The 15372-nt window shown below is 39.1% G+C and overlaps 1 protein-coding gene across 1 annotated transcript; it reads right to left on the bottom strand.

The window, feature by feature from the left end:
• Positions 1 to 726: 726 nt before the first annotated feature.
• Positions 727 to 13613, bottom strand: gas6 (growth arrest specific 6). The gene is made up of 15 exons (XM_005806753.3): positions 13130 to 13613; positions 12762 to 12922; positions 10944 to 10968; positions 10783 to 10845; positions 8808 to 8930; positions 7856 to 7975; positions 6330 to 6452; positions 5315 to 5436; positions 4855 to 4973; positions 4209 to 4398; positions 3959 to 4123; positions 3695 to 3863; positions 3254 to 3393; positions 2974 to 3175; positions 727 to 2554 (listed from the first exon to the last, which is right to left on the bottom strand). The coding sequence occupies exons 1-15, from the start codon at positions 13206 to 13208 to the stop codon at positions 2403 to 2405; spliced, it is 1953 nt and encodes a 650-aa protein (XP_005806810.1). The 5' UTR covers positions 13209 to 13613; the 3' UTR covers positions 727 to 2402.
• Positions 13614 to 15372: the final 1759 nt, after the last annotated feature.

Raw genomic sequence — 15372 nt, 5'->3', positions numbered from 1 at the left:
GGAAAGGAGATGCTATGACGATCAGAAAATCAACCTTACGTAAACACAAACCCTGGCATTTAATGATCTTCCTTCATGTGAGAAAAATGTGTATTTCCCAGAAATGTTCTTTCCTTGGAAAATTCAACTGAACAGACTCGGACTACTAGGTGACTTCACTGTATAACTCCAGTTGCTGTATGTTTAAAAAAAAAAAAAGAATTTAAATATCTTGTTTAAGTAAAAAAACAATAAAATGTGGTTCTGCAACTCCCTCTGCCCCAGCTGTTCTGTCGGGCCGGATCAGAAGTTTCAAGCAGCTGATTTCAACATGTTTTCCTATAAACCTCACTGTATAAATGTCCTCTTCTTGTGCTGATGTTGGGGCCTTGGATTTAAAGGGCCATAGCAGTCTGTTACATAAGCACACTTTCAACAAACATGTTTCTCAGCTTCATTTAAAATGTGTAGTGTTTACTCTCTAGGGAGAGATGGGAACTTAAGGTCCTAAACTCAAAGTTTACTCAAGATCCACTGGTTTTTATTCTTTTTAATTAACCCCGTCCATTAGACTGCATACCTCCAACTAAATGTTTTAAATTCTCTCATGCTGAAAATGTTAAGACTATAACATCAACGTGAACTGAAATCTAATTTCTTTAGCGCTTTATCTGTAATAAAAATAACTCAAAGATGCAGCCCAAATTTAGGACATGACTATAACAAAGACCACACGCACACAAATTGTTTTTGTTTTTTTTGAAAATACAATTTTACTCTATAATATAATGTTCATACAGCTGATTTTATTTTTAAATAGGTTAAGGGGAAGTTAAAACTCAAAAGGCAGACATCTTGCAGCATTGTACACATACTGGCAGTTTAAAGTGAAAAATAAAAATAAGGGAAAATTCAAGATACAACACGATTTAAAAAAAAAATACAATAGAAGGTCAAACTTGATACGCTTGCATTCATTCATAAGACAACTATAAAATGACAGGGATGTAAAATAACACCGGAGCCCTTTTGGCGTTTCAAGTCAAAATGCTCCTCTGACATTCTCAGCTTTGAAACATGTTTTGATTTGCTCAGCACCGATAAATTAAAAACGAGCTTCTAAAGACTGATGCTACTTTGATTCCAGGCTATTGTTCTTCTCACCTCTCGGTTTCTGTGTCAAGCAGACAAACTTATTGCCAAAGCTTTCCTCAAACTCAAGCTGAGAGGCGTTTGTGTTGTTTTTTTTTTGTTGTTTTTGAAACGATCCAAAAATATTGCAGCAGAAGGTAGTGTTTGCTTTCTGTCTAAAGCATTTTACAGTAACATTATTTACACACAGTATAATACAGCGCACTCTTCTTGTTCTCAGTAGCTTGTGTGGTGCGATTGATGCAGTGCTTTGTCCGTTGCTCATGGACAGCGCCCCCTCCCGCCTCCCTGTGCTTCTGTGGCCGTCAGGTTGGTATGTGGCAGGTTTTAACTGTGACTGAGTGACTCTCGGGAAAAGAAGGGGAGACTGTGATGAAGTAAGTGACTAAAGCTCAACAATCAGGTCAGTGCTTCAAAGGATCAGAATTCACCCGGAAAATGCACAGGCTGATAGTTTGAGTTGTGACAGTACTGCACCATTGCAAAAAATGGTTGACCCGATCAGAGGGGAGCTGTTGACAAGTTTGGGTTGTTGTTTTCTAGGCACATGGTTGATTTTTAAGGTTGCAGGCAGACATGAAGTGCTTTTGCAATTGAGAGGAGATCATAAAAATGGCTCCACGTTGCAGTCCATTTCTACCTGTAACAATGTGCAAGGTCATCAACAAAACACAGAGCTGTGTTTTTGATGCTGTGGCTCAAGAGGAGATTCAGCATTTTAAGGGCAAATACGAGTCTCGGTTCACAATCAACACGTTGTTATGCACCAAACACTCAGAGACGTTTAAGCACCAGATGATGACACAGCAGGGTAGTGTAGGGTCCTTGTTCGTTTTTTTAACATTTGTTAGCACTCCCTTTAATCAAGTTTTGGAAATACCAGCAAAGACATTAAAATAAATCTGTATTTCAACAAAGGTAGGATGTGTAGAACTCCGACCAGACAGGCTCTGACCATTTAACACTGCTTTGAAAATCATCTGCTGTGTTCTTATGGGCTAATGAGCCTGGCATACGTTGGCAGCTCGCATAAAATACAAAATGTATTGCCATGTATTTGCTAGATTCTATGGATTTTCCTGCTCAGTTGCCATCTGACATGCTGGGGTAGAAATCCCCAGCAATTTATGTAGCAGTGTCAATTTAAAAACAAATGTGTGTTTTATTCTTTTTTCCAATCTAAGCTGTCTCCCAATGAGTCAAAGCTTTTGGAATTTTAGTGGACATTTTCCCCCCATCAAGTCAAAGACCTACTTATAGACCGCTTTTTGTCACAGCTGAGAGTTCAGCAGGGGGCAGGAGTGAGAACGGATGTCGTTGTGTTTGTGGATGGCCTTGTCCAAGTCCAGAGACTGTCCGTTCACTGCGACTTCCAAGCAACCGCTGTAGGCCGCCGACACCAGCGTGGACACCAGGGAGACGTCTGAGGGAGGAAATGACAACATGTGAGTCAGCAATACCAAAAGTTTTACTCCCGGTGTTGAATCTGCCACTTAGCAAACAAGAACCCAACCCCGCTACACAAGCCACTGTTAATTACTGCTTTGATGTACGATTAGAGGCTCAGAGCTACTCTTATCTTAAAACAGTGGGTTTTATTTACTCTAACAAACGGCTCAGAAATGGAGCAACTATGATTAGAAACAAAATTAAACAATGCACTGCTGGTTTTATTTAGTAAGGTGATGTTTTGGCAGCTGATCAACACTTTGTTGTAGAAAGTACTGGAGACAAGGTTTGATAACACTAAGATTATGCAGAATATTGACTTTATCAACTTTACTAGTGAATGTGGAAAACCAACTTAGGCAAAAAAAAAAAAAAAGGAGGGCTAGTCGTTACCTGGGAGACCTCCTATAAAGGTGCTTGAATGTGAGAAGACGTCTGTGGTGTATTCTGATTCTTCGCTTCGTCCAGGCTGACCGTCGACCAGAAGGAGAGTCTGGTTACCTGAGATGGTCACCTGGATGTTGTGGCTCTCGCCGTCGCAGAAGGGTGCAGGAGAGCTGGCGATGACCACGTCGCCTACAGAAACCAGGATGAACTGAAAAACAAACACAAGATCAGTTTTTACAGGGAAAGAAGATGAATGTGTGAGGAAGCTGAGTTATGAATCACTCACATCTCTCCACTCTTCTGTGGTGGGATTGTAGTCAGACAGAGCGATAGAGAGAGGCACTTTGTCCTGGTGAACCAGCGCAAACAGCACTCCGATACCAGAAAGTGGGCGCAGGGTCATCTGGATGCTCAGGTTCTTGGACTCTGGAGAAAAGGAAGGTTGAGAATACACTGAAAGAGTCAATGAAAGTCAACTTACAGTCATCAAAACAAGCTTAATAGTGAACGTGATGAGTCAGGAATGACAAATTACACTTTGTTGTGCAATGTCCAATGCTTCTGCACAACTATACGCACTTGGGATGGACCTGAATATGTTATTAAAGTCTACCAAAGTTTTAAAAAGGTATAGTTTCAAACTACTAGATTTTTTTTGTAATGCTGCTTTGTTTAAAGTCCAATCATTCTGAGTTTTCGCTAACTGTCTGGAGGATAGAGTGATCACCATAGCTGATGTTGAAGAGAGCGAAGCCTGATCCAGGGTAATATGCTCCAGGAACCTCAGAGCTGAAACACTGCATGTTGTCATTGGACCGAATGGTTTCTTGGATTGAGGTGTCTTCACCCGTCAGCCAGCGCCACTCCATCATGCAGCCGTCCAGCCGGGGATTTATCTACGCATCAAAGTCAGGACGGTTGGAAAACATCTGAACAGGAGCTAACCTCGGTGGGTGATCAGGAAAGCTAACAAGCACATACAAATAAACACCTGATTGACGAGGCCATCCTCCCTGAAAGGAACTCCTCCGACAGTGAGGTTAAGTTCGTGCATGCCTTTCTTCAGCGTGAACAGGTCACCGTTTACAGCGATCTTCATGACAGCCTCCCTGTCGATCTTTATCACTAGACTGCGGCCCTGCTCCTCCACTGAGATCTGTGACAACACATCCAAGATGTTTTCAGTAAGTTCAAATTCTTTACGTCACGTGCAGCTGCTTTTCAAGCCTCTGAGCAGAAACCTTTCTCCACTGGCCGTCGTTGACGAGGGGCCCGCTGCTGGTGACTCTGCTGACGGCGCCGTACTTGAGCTGCAGCTCCAGTTTCCCCTGATGCATTGCGAGGACAATCCAGGAGCTGTTGAGGTGGCCTCCTGCGAAGAAGATCACCCCCTCACCATCGAAGGTGCGGAAGTCAAACTCTGCAGAGAAACTGATGAAGGCAGGGGAAAAAAAGAATGGAAAGAAATGAAACATGGTAGAAGCTAAAAAGCAGGAAATAATTCATCCAAAAAAAGGTGGCACTGACAAAATGCAAAAAGTTGAATTTTTTTTATATAGTGTAGAACAATAAAATAAATTTAAAAAAATTATAAATTAGTTTAAAAACTGTTCATAATCAAACCTAAATGAGGTGTTTTTGTTCTTTGGCTAACAATTACCCCACAATGCCACACCCTGAAGATATCCTTCATATCTCAAGTGTTCAAACTATAACATTTGAGTTTGTCGATTGAAAATAAATTACTTCCTTGGCTCAAACTAAAGACAGCCAGACACACCAACATTATCTGAACTAGGGCTCGTACAACAACTTCATTAAGCAGGGTATAAATATAGGGACAGTCTCACACACTGCTGGTGATAAGCATGAGGAACATTTTCTTACCCAGTGTGGACCCTGCGGCGGAAACGCAGCCGCACCACGGGCACGGCGCTGAACATGCGACCCAAATAAAGAGAACGAGGATTTCTCTTCAGGGAAGGCGACATACACGGCGTTATGGGCTGGAGAACAAACCAAAACAATGATATTATCAGGCACAATGAGGTAGTTTATGAAATAATAAAAGTACACAAGCATCAAGACCGTCTGAAGGCTTGAGTTACATATTGATGCTTCAAAACCTTTTAGAAATGTAAAAGTTCTACCAAACAAAGCATCAAAGTGCAACTGAAAACCTACAGAGATTATTACAGTTAGTTTGGTTTTTTATTATGAGTAAAAGGTTTTAATTATTTTTATGGGTTCTCAGATGCACCTGTAAACCATTTAACTTAAATGTAATGATAAAGTAAGTAGATTTTAATTCTTGGTTTCCAACAAAAACAGAACCTGATACGACTACCTTACAGCTCCTCAGATCACGACCCAGCTTCCTGCCCTGACGACCGTCACAGAAGCAACGGAAACTCCCGGGAATGTTCAAACACTCCTCCTCGCATACGCCAGACTGGCACTCATCCACATCTGCAAGTGATAACAGAGGTCGAATGGATTAAAGAGAAGAATGCTTGTGGTGCCAAGATTACAGGGAAGCAGAAAGTTCATGGTCTTATCAAAGGCACATCATCATTTTCAGGGAAAACATAACTTCCAAGAACTAAAAACACACGCACAAAAAGAAACTCAACAAAACTGAAAGAAAGAGGGTTTTCTATCATTTCGACACAGAAGGAATGCACACAACACTTGAGTGAAGTGGTCACTGATGTTGGCCGGGCAGTACTTTGGAGCTTCACGTACAACCTTACATGGCCATGAAAAGATTGGCTTAAATAAACTCCAATCCTCTGAGGAGGGACACCGAGGTTATGAAAAGTCTGGTTCCCACCGAGTCATTGTTGGCTTTCATTCTATATTTCCCTCATTTGATTCTGTTGTTGCTTCAACTTATAACAGTCAAGATAAAATGTGTTTTTATAGCATCTTATTGCATATCTTGGAAAACACACAGCAGATCGAATAAACACACTGTACTTTAAAGACACATGTAATCATTAAACATGTAATTAGCTGAATGGCTATCTTTATGTTTTTAAAATTCCTTGATCTATGAATCCATATTTGGAGTTCTTCACTGAACCAAATCAATCTGCGAGTCTTGCAAAAAGAACTTTGGCTAATTTGCATGTGTGCTTCACATTTATTTTGGTAGGTTAACCTAAAATATTAAAAACACTGTTTGGACAAGAGTGAACTGTTACCTAATTGTGCAGCATTTCTTCAAAATATTTTTTGCTTTCTTTTCATGACCTACAGCGGCGCTACATCAGGCGCCTGCTGAGGACAACATCGTTCACGTGCCAGATCAAATAAAACTGCCCCAGTTTCTCTTATTGTGAATGGCTGCACAGACTCACCAACACAGCTTTTGCTTTTGTTGTCGTAGACGTAGCCGTCCTCACACAAGCAATCATAGCTGCCCTTGTTATTCTGACAGAGAGCTGTTCCACACACACTTGCATCCTGACACTCGTCGATATCTGAAAAATCAAACAAAGTGTGTGTTCAGCTTGGTGGGGTTCATGTCAAAGTGAGATTTTATCAAATTGTGCATTTAAATCTTTGTAATCAACAGCAAAACAACATGATCAGATGTATCCTCATCCTTAGTTACCTAAAAAACTGACATATATGTTTTTATTAAGTTCAGCTATAGTGAATAAATGAATATTTACAACAATCTGATTTATAGATGATATTGTAAATAACGTGATGCAATCCTTGGAGTTTCTTCTAATACCTCCAGAGACTTTGCTCTCTTCCTGATTTCATATTGTCAGCAAAATGTGATTTTTTTTGTCAAAAATAATGTGTAGGTCAGACAAAATAAAGTTTTATTCTGAAAAATAATAAGCTTGTTTCTCAAAGCTGTGCGTTTTAAAGACCTCTAAATTGTCTTGCTACCATACTGAGTATGTGAACGCCATTTGCTTTCTTGTGGTATTAGTCTCAAAGAGATTAGTTAAAACAAGAGATTATAAAAGTTACCTATTTCATTACTTTCTGACTAAAACAATACATAAGAAGGTCGAGTACTTAGCAAAATGTCAAAATACTGAATGTAATATGCTTTTATCTTGTTAAATGATACATTTAACAATGTATATCTAAAATATAACGTAGATATAAAGAGCAACTCTCAGCAGACGTTTTAGCAAAGAAAATCTTTCTCATTGTTTTCACCTGAGAAAGTTTGTGACGAATATGAGATTCTTCCTTAAATTAGAAATAAGACTTAAATCTCAAAATGAATATATTCTATTCTAAATCAAGTGCATAGCTTCAGAAGAATTGTTTGTCTTTTAAAGTAGTAAGAAAACCTTAATTCTGCAAAATTAGACATTATATTTTTCCCTATAATCCTTGGTAAAATCTCAATTTTTTTTGTGTTTGTTCTTCAGACAAATAATAACCATGAAAATAAAATCTCTTCTTCTTTTTTAGTGCAGTTCTTAAAAACTTGATAGAAAGGTGTAGTTCACGCTTCAGATAAAATCCATTTTATTGGTGAGTCGAGATTGATTTGACTTTGGAGAACTGATAAATCTGGTTAACTACATTAAAGTAATTACATCAGCCAATCAAAGTAGTTTGTGTTCATCACGATAACTTTAACTAAGTCTTTATAAAGTGAGCTTGTTACTCTTCAAGTTTTTATAGATGTTACATAAGTGTTACGGAGGCATAATTAAATTTAATTAAAATAAAGCAATTTAGTATTGTAACTTAATTACAACCTTTATTGATAAAGTATTTCAATATTCATTAGGTCTAAAGTAGATTCAAAGGAGAAAGGAACCTCAGTAACAAACGGTTATTTGCAGCTGCAGCTGTGATGGGACCCCAGTCGTTAGAATAAATGGTTCAGTGGTTTGTGGCTTACCATTACACATGTGGCGACCCACCAGCATGAAACCATCATGACAGGAGCAGCGGTAACTTCCAATAGTGTTGTTGCACTTATGTTCACAACCTCCATTACTTCTGGTGCACTCGTTGACATCTGCAGAAAAACCAAAACTACTGTCAACATAATATGAAAAAACATTAAATCTGTGCAGCAGGAAGTTCACTGGATTTAGAAGTGGTACCTGAATAACATGTTTACCGTAAGAATAATTTGTAAAGTAAATTCTAAGCTTCTGAACAGTGCAGGACTTCTTAATCCTAATGAATTGAATTCTTACTTTCTTAAAGTCCTTAAAAATAACTACGGCACTCTGCAACTGTGGCTGAGGATTGAAGCAGAGGTTTAAGGAGCAAACTTGTCATGTTCTGGAAAAGGTTTGGCCCGAGTCAAATTAAATCTGTTACAGTTTTCCTCTCACAGTAAGGTGGCGAGATGAGTCACAGTGGAAATGTTCCTCTCTCTCCCTCCCATTGGATCTGGATTTAACTTAAGTATGTTTTCCAGTTCTTGCCTGTGCAGCAATATTCCTTTAAATGATGCTGATCTCTGTAGAAAAAAACATTCTTGTTTTGAACTCTAGTTCCTGTTAATGCCATTCAAAGGAATCTAACCATCCTCCCCCACATGAATAATAACTGCATCAGCAGTTGGGTAATCATATTTGCGTCATAAACAGCTTAAGTACAAAGACATAAGTGAAATAGAAAGAAACTAATTACTTTCACCTTACTAAGATACATGATTTTAAACTCAAATAAAAAATCTTTTGAGCCAGATCTTTCCATCTGTGGATAGGATAGGCATTAGCTGTCAGAACCAAGGTCACAGTGGTGAGATGTCTGCACCGACTCTGGGTGACACTGCACAAATTCAACCTCTGCTGAGATCCAGCTCACAAAGTCGAGTCATGTGATGATGACCATACCTTTCTCACAACTGGCTCCTGTCCAGCCTGTAAAGCAGTGACAGTGGAAATCGCCCTTTTTGTCCTCGCAGCGCACCGTACCTCTGGCATTACAAGGAGAAGGAGAGCACTGGTCTGGAATGTCTTAAGAATTTGAAAAACAGGAGGTAATAGGTGTTATTAAATACTTGTTAAAGGTGATACAGAAGAAAGTGCGTGACATTCACACACTGCATGCAACTGTGAAGCAGAGAACATAGAGGAAGGACAGATCTCATATTCTGCAAATCAGGAATTCAGTATAAATAGCCTAACGCAGGGTAACCTATCCTCCTGCATATGCCCTATCCGGGTTTTCCCACAATACGAGAGCTGTAGCTCTGAATAGAAAAGATCAAACTGATGCCAACTGCATTTTAATGTGTTTACTTTTCCAATGAATACTTCTTCCTAAGTCCTCTATGTCGTCTTAGCCTTGCGTAAGAGAGTGCAAATCTTGTTTCTTCTGCTACAGTTATCATAGCAGCGGAGTCTGAATGCTTGACAAGTCTGGGCATGTCAGCTCCAGCTCAGTAAGTGACAGAAAAGGACACAGTCTGAAGACGAAAAACAGAAACAAGTTCATGAAACACAAAGAATCAACTTTATAAGCACGCCTATTTTGCCTATTATAAGAATGCGCCGTGGTTTCCATTTCCCTCAAATTCACATTTAGCATTTTAAAACAACAGCATTCATTACAAGCAATAGATTTGCATGGATACATGTTCTGAATGCTAGGTCTCTAAAAAGTTCACAAATATGATTCAAAAGACAGTCTGATTACATTCCTAAAAGAACTAGAGATGCTTTTCAAATCATTAAAGAGGCAATGACCTTAGGTCAGTTACTCAGAAAAAAACACTGAGTCAGACCATGAAGATTCTTGTCAGCAAATTCTCTAAAGGAATGCTGTGCTATCCCATTCTAGTCAATAAAATGTTTATTTTTCTTGTATTTCTAATGTAAAAAATGGTTTAAGTGCTTAAATGAAAAAACTGCAAAATATGCTAAGTTTTTCTCCAATTAATTGATTAATCGTCAGAATAAATCGGTAATTAAAATAATCAGTAGTTGCAACCCTACATCTGGAAGAGGACGAAATTAAACCAAAAAGGACGAAACATCTGTGAATGATTTGTTTAAATACAATTAATTATGTCTGTCACCCATTAATTTCACATGGATTAAATGTTGTCATACTTTCTAAAAACAGCCATTATTAGTTTGACGTTTGTGAAAATGTAACTTTAAGTTAATGTGCGAACTGAACTCATCAAAGCACTCCAAAGAGTCACCATTCTGCAGTAGAGGGAGGAGAGACAGGATGAATTGGACACGAAAAAAAAAAAGAGATGCAGGAGACATTGCGTGCAATCGTTGCTGAAAGCACTGTCGTATCTTTAAGTGCCTCAGTGATGCAGCTGAATCACGGCACCCACCCGGAGACTCCACAGCCAATAGCGTAAAAGCCGGGTGGGCCCACGTCTCCTCTACACTGATGCAGCAGAAAAATCCTGTCCTCATTTTACGTCAGACATTTTTTTTTTTTTATTCACGTCACTCCTTCACTGGTTCGGCTCACGAAGAAGCAACTGCAGAGAGTGAGTATGTGACGAATGAAGGGGCGTGTCCTCCATCAACCAATGTATGTGCAGCATAACTGTGGCAAAGTGCTGCAACGTTACTCACGAACACCTAGGCATCATTCCAGAAAAAAACAGACTAGATATGACAAAGAAATCGGGTACAGATAACTTCTACTCCAGCAGGAAAAAGATGCCTCTGAGTGATACAAAGCAATGTCACTGCAGTGCAGCACAACCGGGCAGCACAATGAGATGCTCTCCTCTGAGTGTAGCATTGCATCCAAGTGAAAATTTAAACAGAAAGAATGTTTGAGGAAACAATAAGGAATGATCAGTTATAAGTAACCACATTTAAAAATCAAACTTACTATGAACACATGTGATCAGATCCTGCTTTTTCTTTTCAGAATCCCCAAATTTTTCCACACAGGCTGAACAAAGACAAAGAACATACAGCACAATGAAGAAATTGCAAATCAAACCAATGGAGAGAGTGAGGATTTAGTGTTTTATTCAAAAAAGAACTTACCTATGTACTTGGGATAGAAGTAGTCCTGAATCAGACAGAAAAGAAAGAAGTTTTACTCAGCTTAATATGCATCAAAACTAAAATTTGAACAATTTCTGAATATAGATTCACAATTAAAAGGTACATCTTTGTAACACATGATAGTTTTTAAGATATGGAGTCACTTCTATACTGCTTCGTTTACCCACACCTGTTCTAGCTACACAAAAAAGAAAGAACTAATCTACACACTCCTTCCTCAGAGGCTTCCTAAAAAACATTTCTGCATTCCTAATAGCCATAATATTCCTCAAGGCTCCTGGTTGCAGTACTCAGCCACATGTAGGTCACAATCTTCAGAAAACCAGCAAAAAGGATAGTCCTCGAGGCACAGAGACTTGCTGCAGAGAGAACCAATGCACCAAATTAAAGGGCCAAGCTTTTTTTTTTAAAGAAACCATCACTTTTGGACAATTGCAATAAATAAAACGCAGATTATTTCATGCAGCAAATGATTTGCCAAATTCTAGGCTGTTTCTAAACTTAATACTAACATTAGTTGCTTGAGTCACCCTCAAGGAACTTGATGTGAGTATGTATAATGCCACAGAAGATGTTGTTTGGTCTCTGCAGAGCTAAAAAGCTGCAGCAGGAAGAAAATGCAGAGTCAGAAATGGGAGCCTTCTGAATGAATAATGTAGCTTTGAACGAGACTGCAGCTTTATATCACTAAATTCTCTCTACCAATTATATTTTATCTGACATTTGCTTTACTTATGAGTTCAATCCTCTTTATTTTGTCCCTCTTTCAGTCTTCAAGTTTCTCTGACTTGCTAATCTAATCAATAATCTGTGAGTCATAGATTAACACGTTTAAGCATTCTCAATTCTGTAGGTCAAATTCTCACAAGTGTTAGTTAAAGGGCAAAGGATTACTACCTTAATGCTGCAAAATACCAACCCCTCTCACTGTTTTCAGTCATTATTAATATGAAAATTAATTCGAAATATCAAGAAAAAAAAATCTCAAAGCATCTCGTATATACTGACACCTGAAACAACCAGTGTTCAGATTTATGTTGTCAAAGTCTAAATACGACTGCATAGATTAAGATTAAATTTATTTGTCTTCTGTGCTTGTCTACATATTCATCACATGTAGAACATAAGAAGCCTAAGGAACATAATCTCAGCACACACTACGTTTTATTTTGTGGCTAAATGTCAAGAGACAAAAACAAGGCGTGCCAGTAGTTTAGTGATGCAATGTGTGAAAAAAAGTTTCTCACCTCCTGTTTATTTTCTTTATTAGTCACTTTAGTAAGGTTTGTTTGCAACTTTGACTTACATTTGTGAGCCAGTCTGACATACATGGATGCAGAGATTATCCATGCGTTTCTCATATTTGGCAAAATATTGGCCAAGAAGATGCCAATACCAATCATACAACTAAATGCATGTCTTTCTGTGCACAAAAGTGGTGAGGAGTGAGTTTAAAAATAGAGGTGTTATTGTAAAAACTGGAAATGATAAGCTGAAGCTTTGTTAATAAGATGACTCAAAGTTGATCACAGAGACAATAGGACAGACAACAACATGTCAGGGCACCAGCATAGGAACAGTGGTGACAGCTAGCAGATCACAGAACGCAATAGATCAAAAACACCCAAAGCCCAGACAATGAATCATTAGTCTGGTGTCACTTGCAGTCATCAGTTTGAAGTAAATGTGATCATGATGTAAACAAGGCATCGTGCATGTATGTACACATGTAAACAATGCCACTGATGGAAGTGAAAACAAGCTTGAAAAGTCCAACAAAATTGTTTAGATTCTCACCGTCTCTGGGTCGTTTTCAAAAACCTCTCTAGCCTCCTCCTTGGTGCACCTTTCCTCCACACACTCCCTCTCCAAGTGCCCTTGCTTCGTCTCCTCAAAAACTTGATTTGCTCGCCTGTGTCTTCTCAAAAACTGGTTCGCCTCTTGGGGGGAGATTAAAACTAAAAGGAAAGCAAAATGTGCCCTTTAACGAAGACATGTCTAACCATCTGGGAACGAGAAAAACGTTGCGACATACCCCAGGTTAACCGTCAAAACCATTAATGAGGATTGTGTCGCGTATATTTTAAAAAAAAGAAGCAATGCTTCACATTAAATTGAAATTAGCGAGCTAGCTAGCCTGCCGTAGCATGTAACTGTTTACTTACCGCTGTGGGACCAGCGGACGACCAGCAGGATTAGCAGGGCAACCGACGACGAGACGGACTTTGTCGGGGTCAGCCACATTGTTTAGCCGCTAAGGTGGCGCTAAGCTCGAGAAACTTTCTCCTGTCCCGTGTGGTGGGCTCCGAGTCCCGTCTCGGTCCGAGCTGACGTCGGTGTGAAAGGCTGCAGGTATTCAGGTGAACCTCCACCGCCTCCGTCCGTTAGCAGCTCCCAACGTCTCTGTCGTCTCGAGGGCTGAACGCCGCGCTTCCACACAGCACGCGCGCAGAATAAAAACAGCGTCTCGTGTCTGCGGTTCAGCTCGTCCCCATTGCGGTTTTGGCTGTACTTTCCTCTCCCTGCCTCGTCCTCTGTGCGCCGGTGTGGGTCTGCAGAGAAAGACTGCACGCCTCAGCCCTTGTTGCAGGTTACGGTGCTGCTTCTGGAGGGGGAGTTGCTCTGAGGAGTTTGTAATGATGCAGTTCTCCACGCAACTCCATCCCTCCTTCTCCTTCTCCTTCTCAGCGAGTGTATACGGCCACCCCATTATACACTGGAAAAAACTGATTTCACCTTACTTCAACTATTGGCTTAGGTGGAATTGCAATGCAGACGAGTAATGCGGTGTTTCTGTTGAAGTTTGAGGAATGTGGCTCTCCATAATGTTAACACTGAATTAGTCATCCTCCTTTGAGATTTGCGTCTGTGAATGTCAGCATGTTACTTCTGACTGAAAATAAGGTTAATGTTTGGAATAAGTAAGACAGAATCCTACCTTCAGTCTGCCAGATAATCTGTGGAGGGAGCCAAAGATTAGGGTAATGGCAAGGAGGCCTACCAACCTCAAAGACTTGGAGTCCACACCACAGATAAATTGTCAAAACAAGTTAAAAGCAGATCAGCGGTGGTAAGAAGAGATTGTTTACTGTAATGCCAATACAGATATTAACATTGCTATTAAGAAAATGTGATGAATTGGAAATCTGTCTAAATATGCCCCCTTATATTCAATTACCGCTGGAGATCGCCACCAACAATGCTGCAAGGACAAGTGGGTAAAGGTAATAATTGGACATATGAATAGACTATTTAAAATGTTTAGAGTTTCAAAATTCATACTCCGTTTACATTTTACTATTGTTTTTTGAGAAATATCAATATAATTTCCTATCAGGGGAAAAAAAAATATTGGTTGAATGAAAACTAATTTAGTTAATCTGCCAGGGCTTTGAATTATTTTTGACTGAACTGTTTTGTGAGACATGAATTATTTTTAACGTTAAGCTTGCATATCCATTTACAAGAGTATTTAGAAAAGTCACATTCTCTGAAACTTTTTTTTGTTCTTAATGGCAGTTAAAAATTTTAGTTTTACTTTCATATAAGTGCTTCCCTTTCTGGTCTAGTGACACGGTGGAAATACTGTGGCATAACTCAGAAAACCTCCCGTAGTTATTTTTATTCTTGCCAATTTTTTTTCCCCAAGAAATCATTTTTAGTTTGTTTCATTTACTGTAAATTAGATGCAAAACAGTTTCATTTTCATATTCTAGATACTACACACAATGATCATCCCTTTTTTGAGTTACATTCTTTTAGCTTTCATTTCTGCTCCCGTGATTTCTGTCTTTTTGGTATTGAAACACGGTCAAAGGTTTCAGTACCCATCTACCATGTGAACACCGTTCTAGTGAGGATTAAGAATAAGATTTGTGCTCTTATTTAGCCTGAACCTAACTTTTAAGCTTTAGCCTGAAAAGTTTTCAACATTTTAGCGAAATAGAAATAAAACGTCCTTAAAATAGTTTTTCAACTTAACTTTTTCTTTTCAAATGTGTACTGAAAGCAGAGAAGGGATCTATAAAGGGGAATAATTCACTTTGTTTTGAGGTATTCTTTATGTGTCAAATCGATAAACAAATTAGTGTTATTTTGGCACACAAAGTTGGAAAAGAAAACTGCCTTGTCGAATATAGAGCCAGCCCTGAGCAATGCAAACCAATCTGCAACATAGGTACCATAAATCAGCAGAAATTCCTGAGAATCTACAGAATAGATTTCAAAACTTAGGAGAGGCTGTTAAAAAAAGTTCTTACTATTAAGTTAGCAAATTCCTACTGCCTGCATCTGTGCTGCTGTCATATTTCATGCACACGACAGCATCATTTTAATCAGTCAATACCTGACCCTGTTCTGTGTAATTGATCTCTCCTTCCTGAGTCTAATGAGTTTGAATTTAATCTCA

This window comes from Xiphophorus maculatus, chromosome 4, assembly GCF_002775205.1.
Source record: "Xiphophorus maculatus strain JP 163 A chromosome 4, X_maculatus-5.0-male, whole genome shotgun sequence".
In the NCBI taxonomy this organism is placed as follows: domain Eukaryota; kingdom Metazoa; phylum Chordata; class Actinopteri; order Cyprinodontiformes; family Poeciliidae; genus Xiphophorus; species Xiphophorus maculatus.
The sequence above is the reverse complement of the archived record's forward strand: the minus strand, read 5'-3'. Positions and strand labels throughout refer to the sequence as shown.

Coding starts and splice junctions, on each gene's coding strand:
- gas6 (XM_005806753.3), bottom strand. CDS start 13,208: ATGTGGCTGACCCCGACAAAGTCCGTCTCGTCGTCGGTTGCCCTGCTA. Junction 5,437..6,329: donor CAAAAGCAAAAGCTGTGTTG/GTGAGTCTGTGC, acceptor TATCACTTGCAG/ATGTGGATGAGTGCCAGTCT. Junction 4,399..4,854: donor CGCCGCAGGGTCCACACTGG/GTAAGAAAATGT, acceptor TGCCTTCATCAG/TTTCTCTGCAGAGTTTGACT.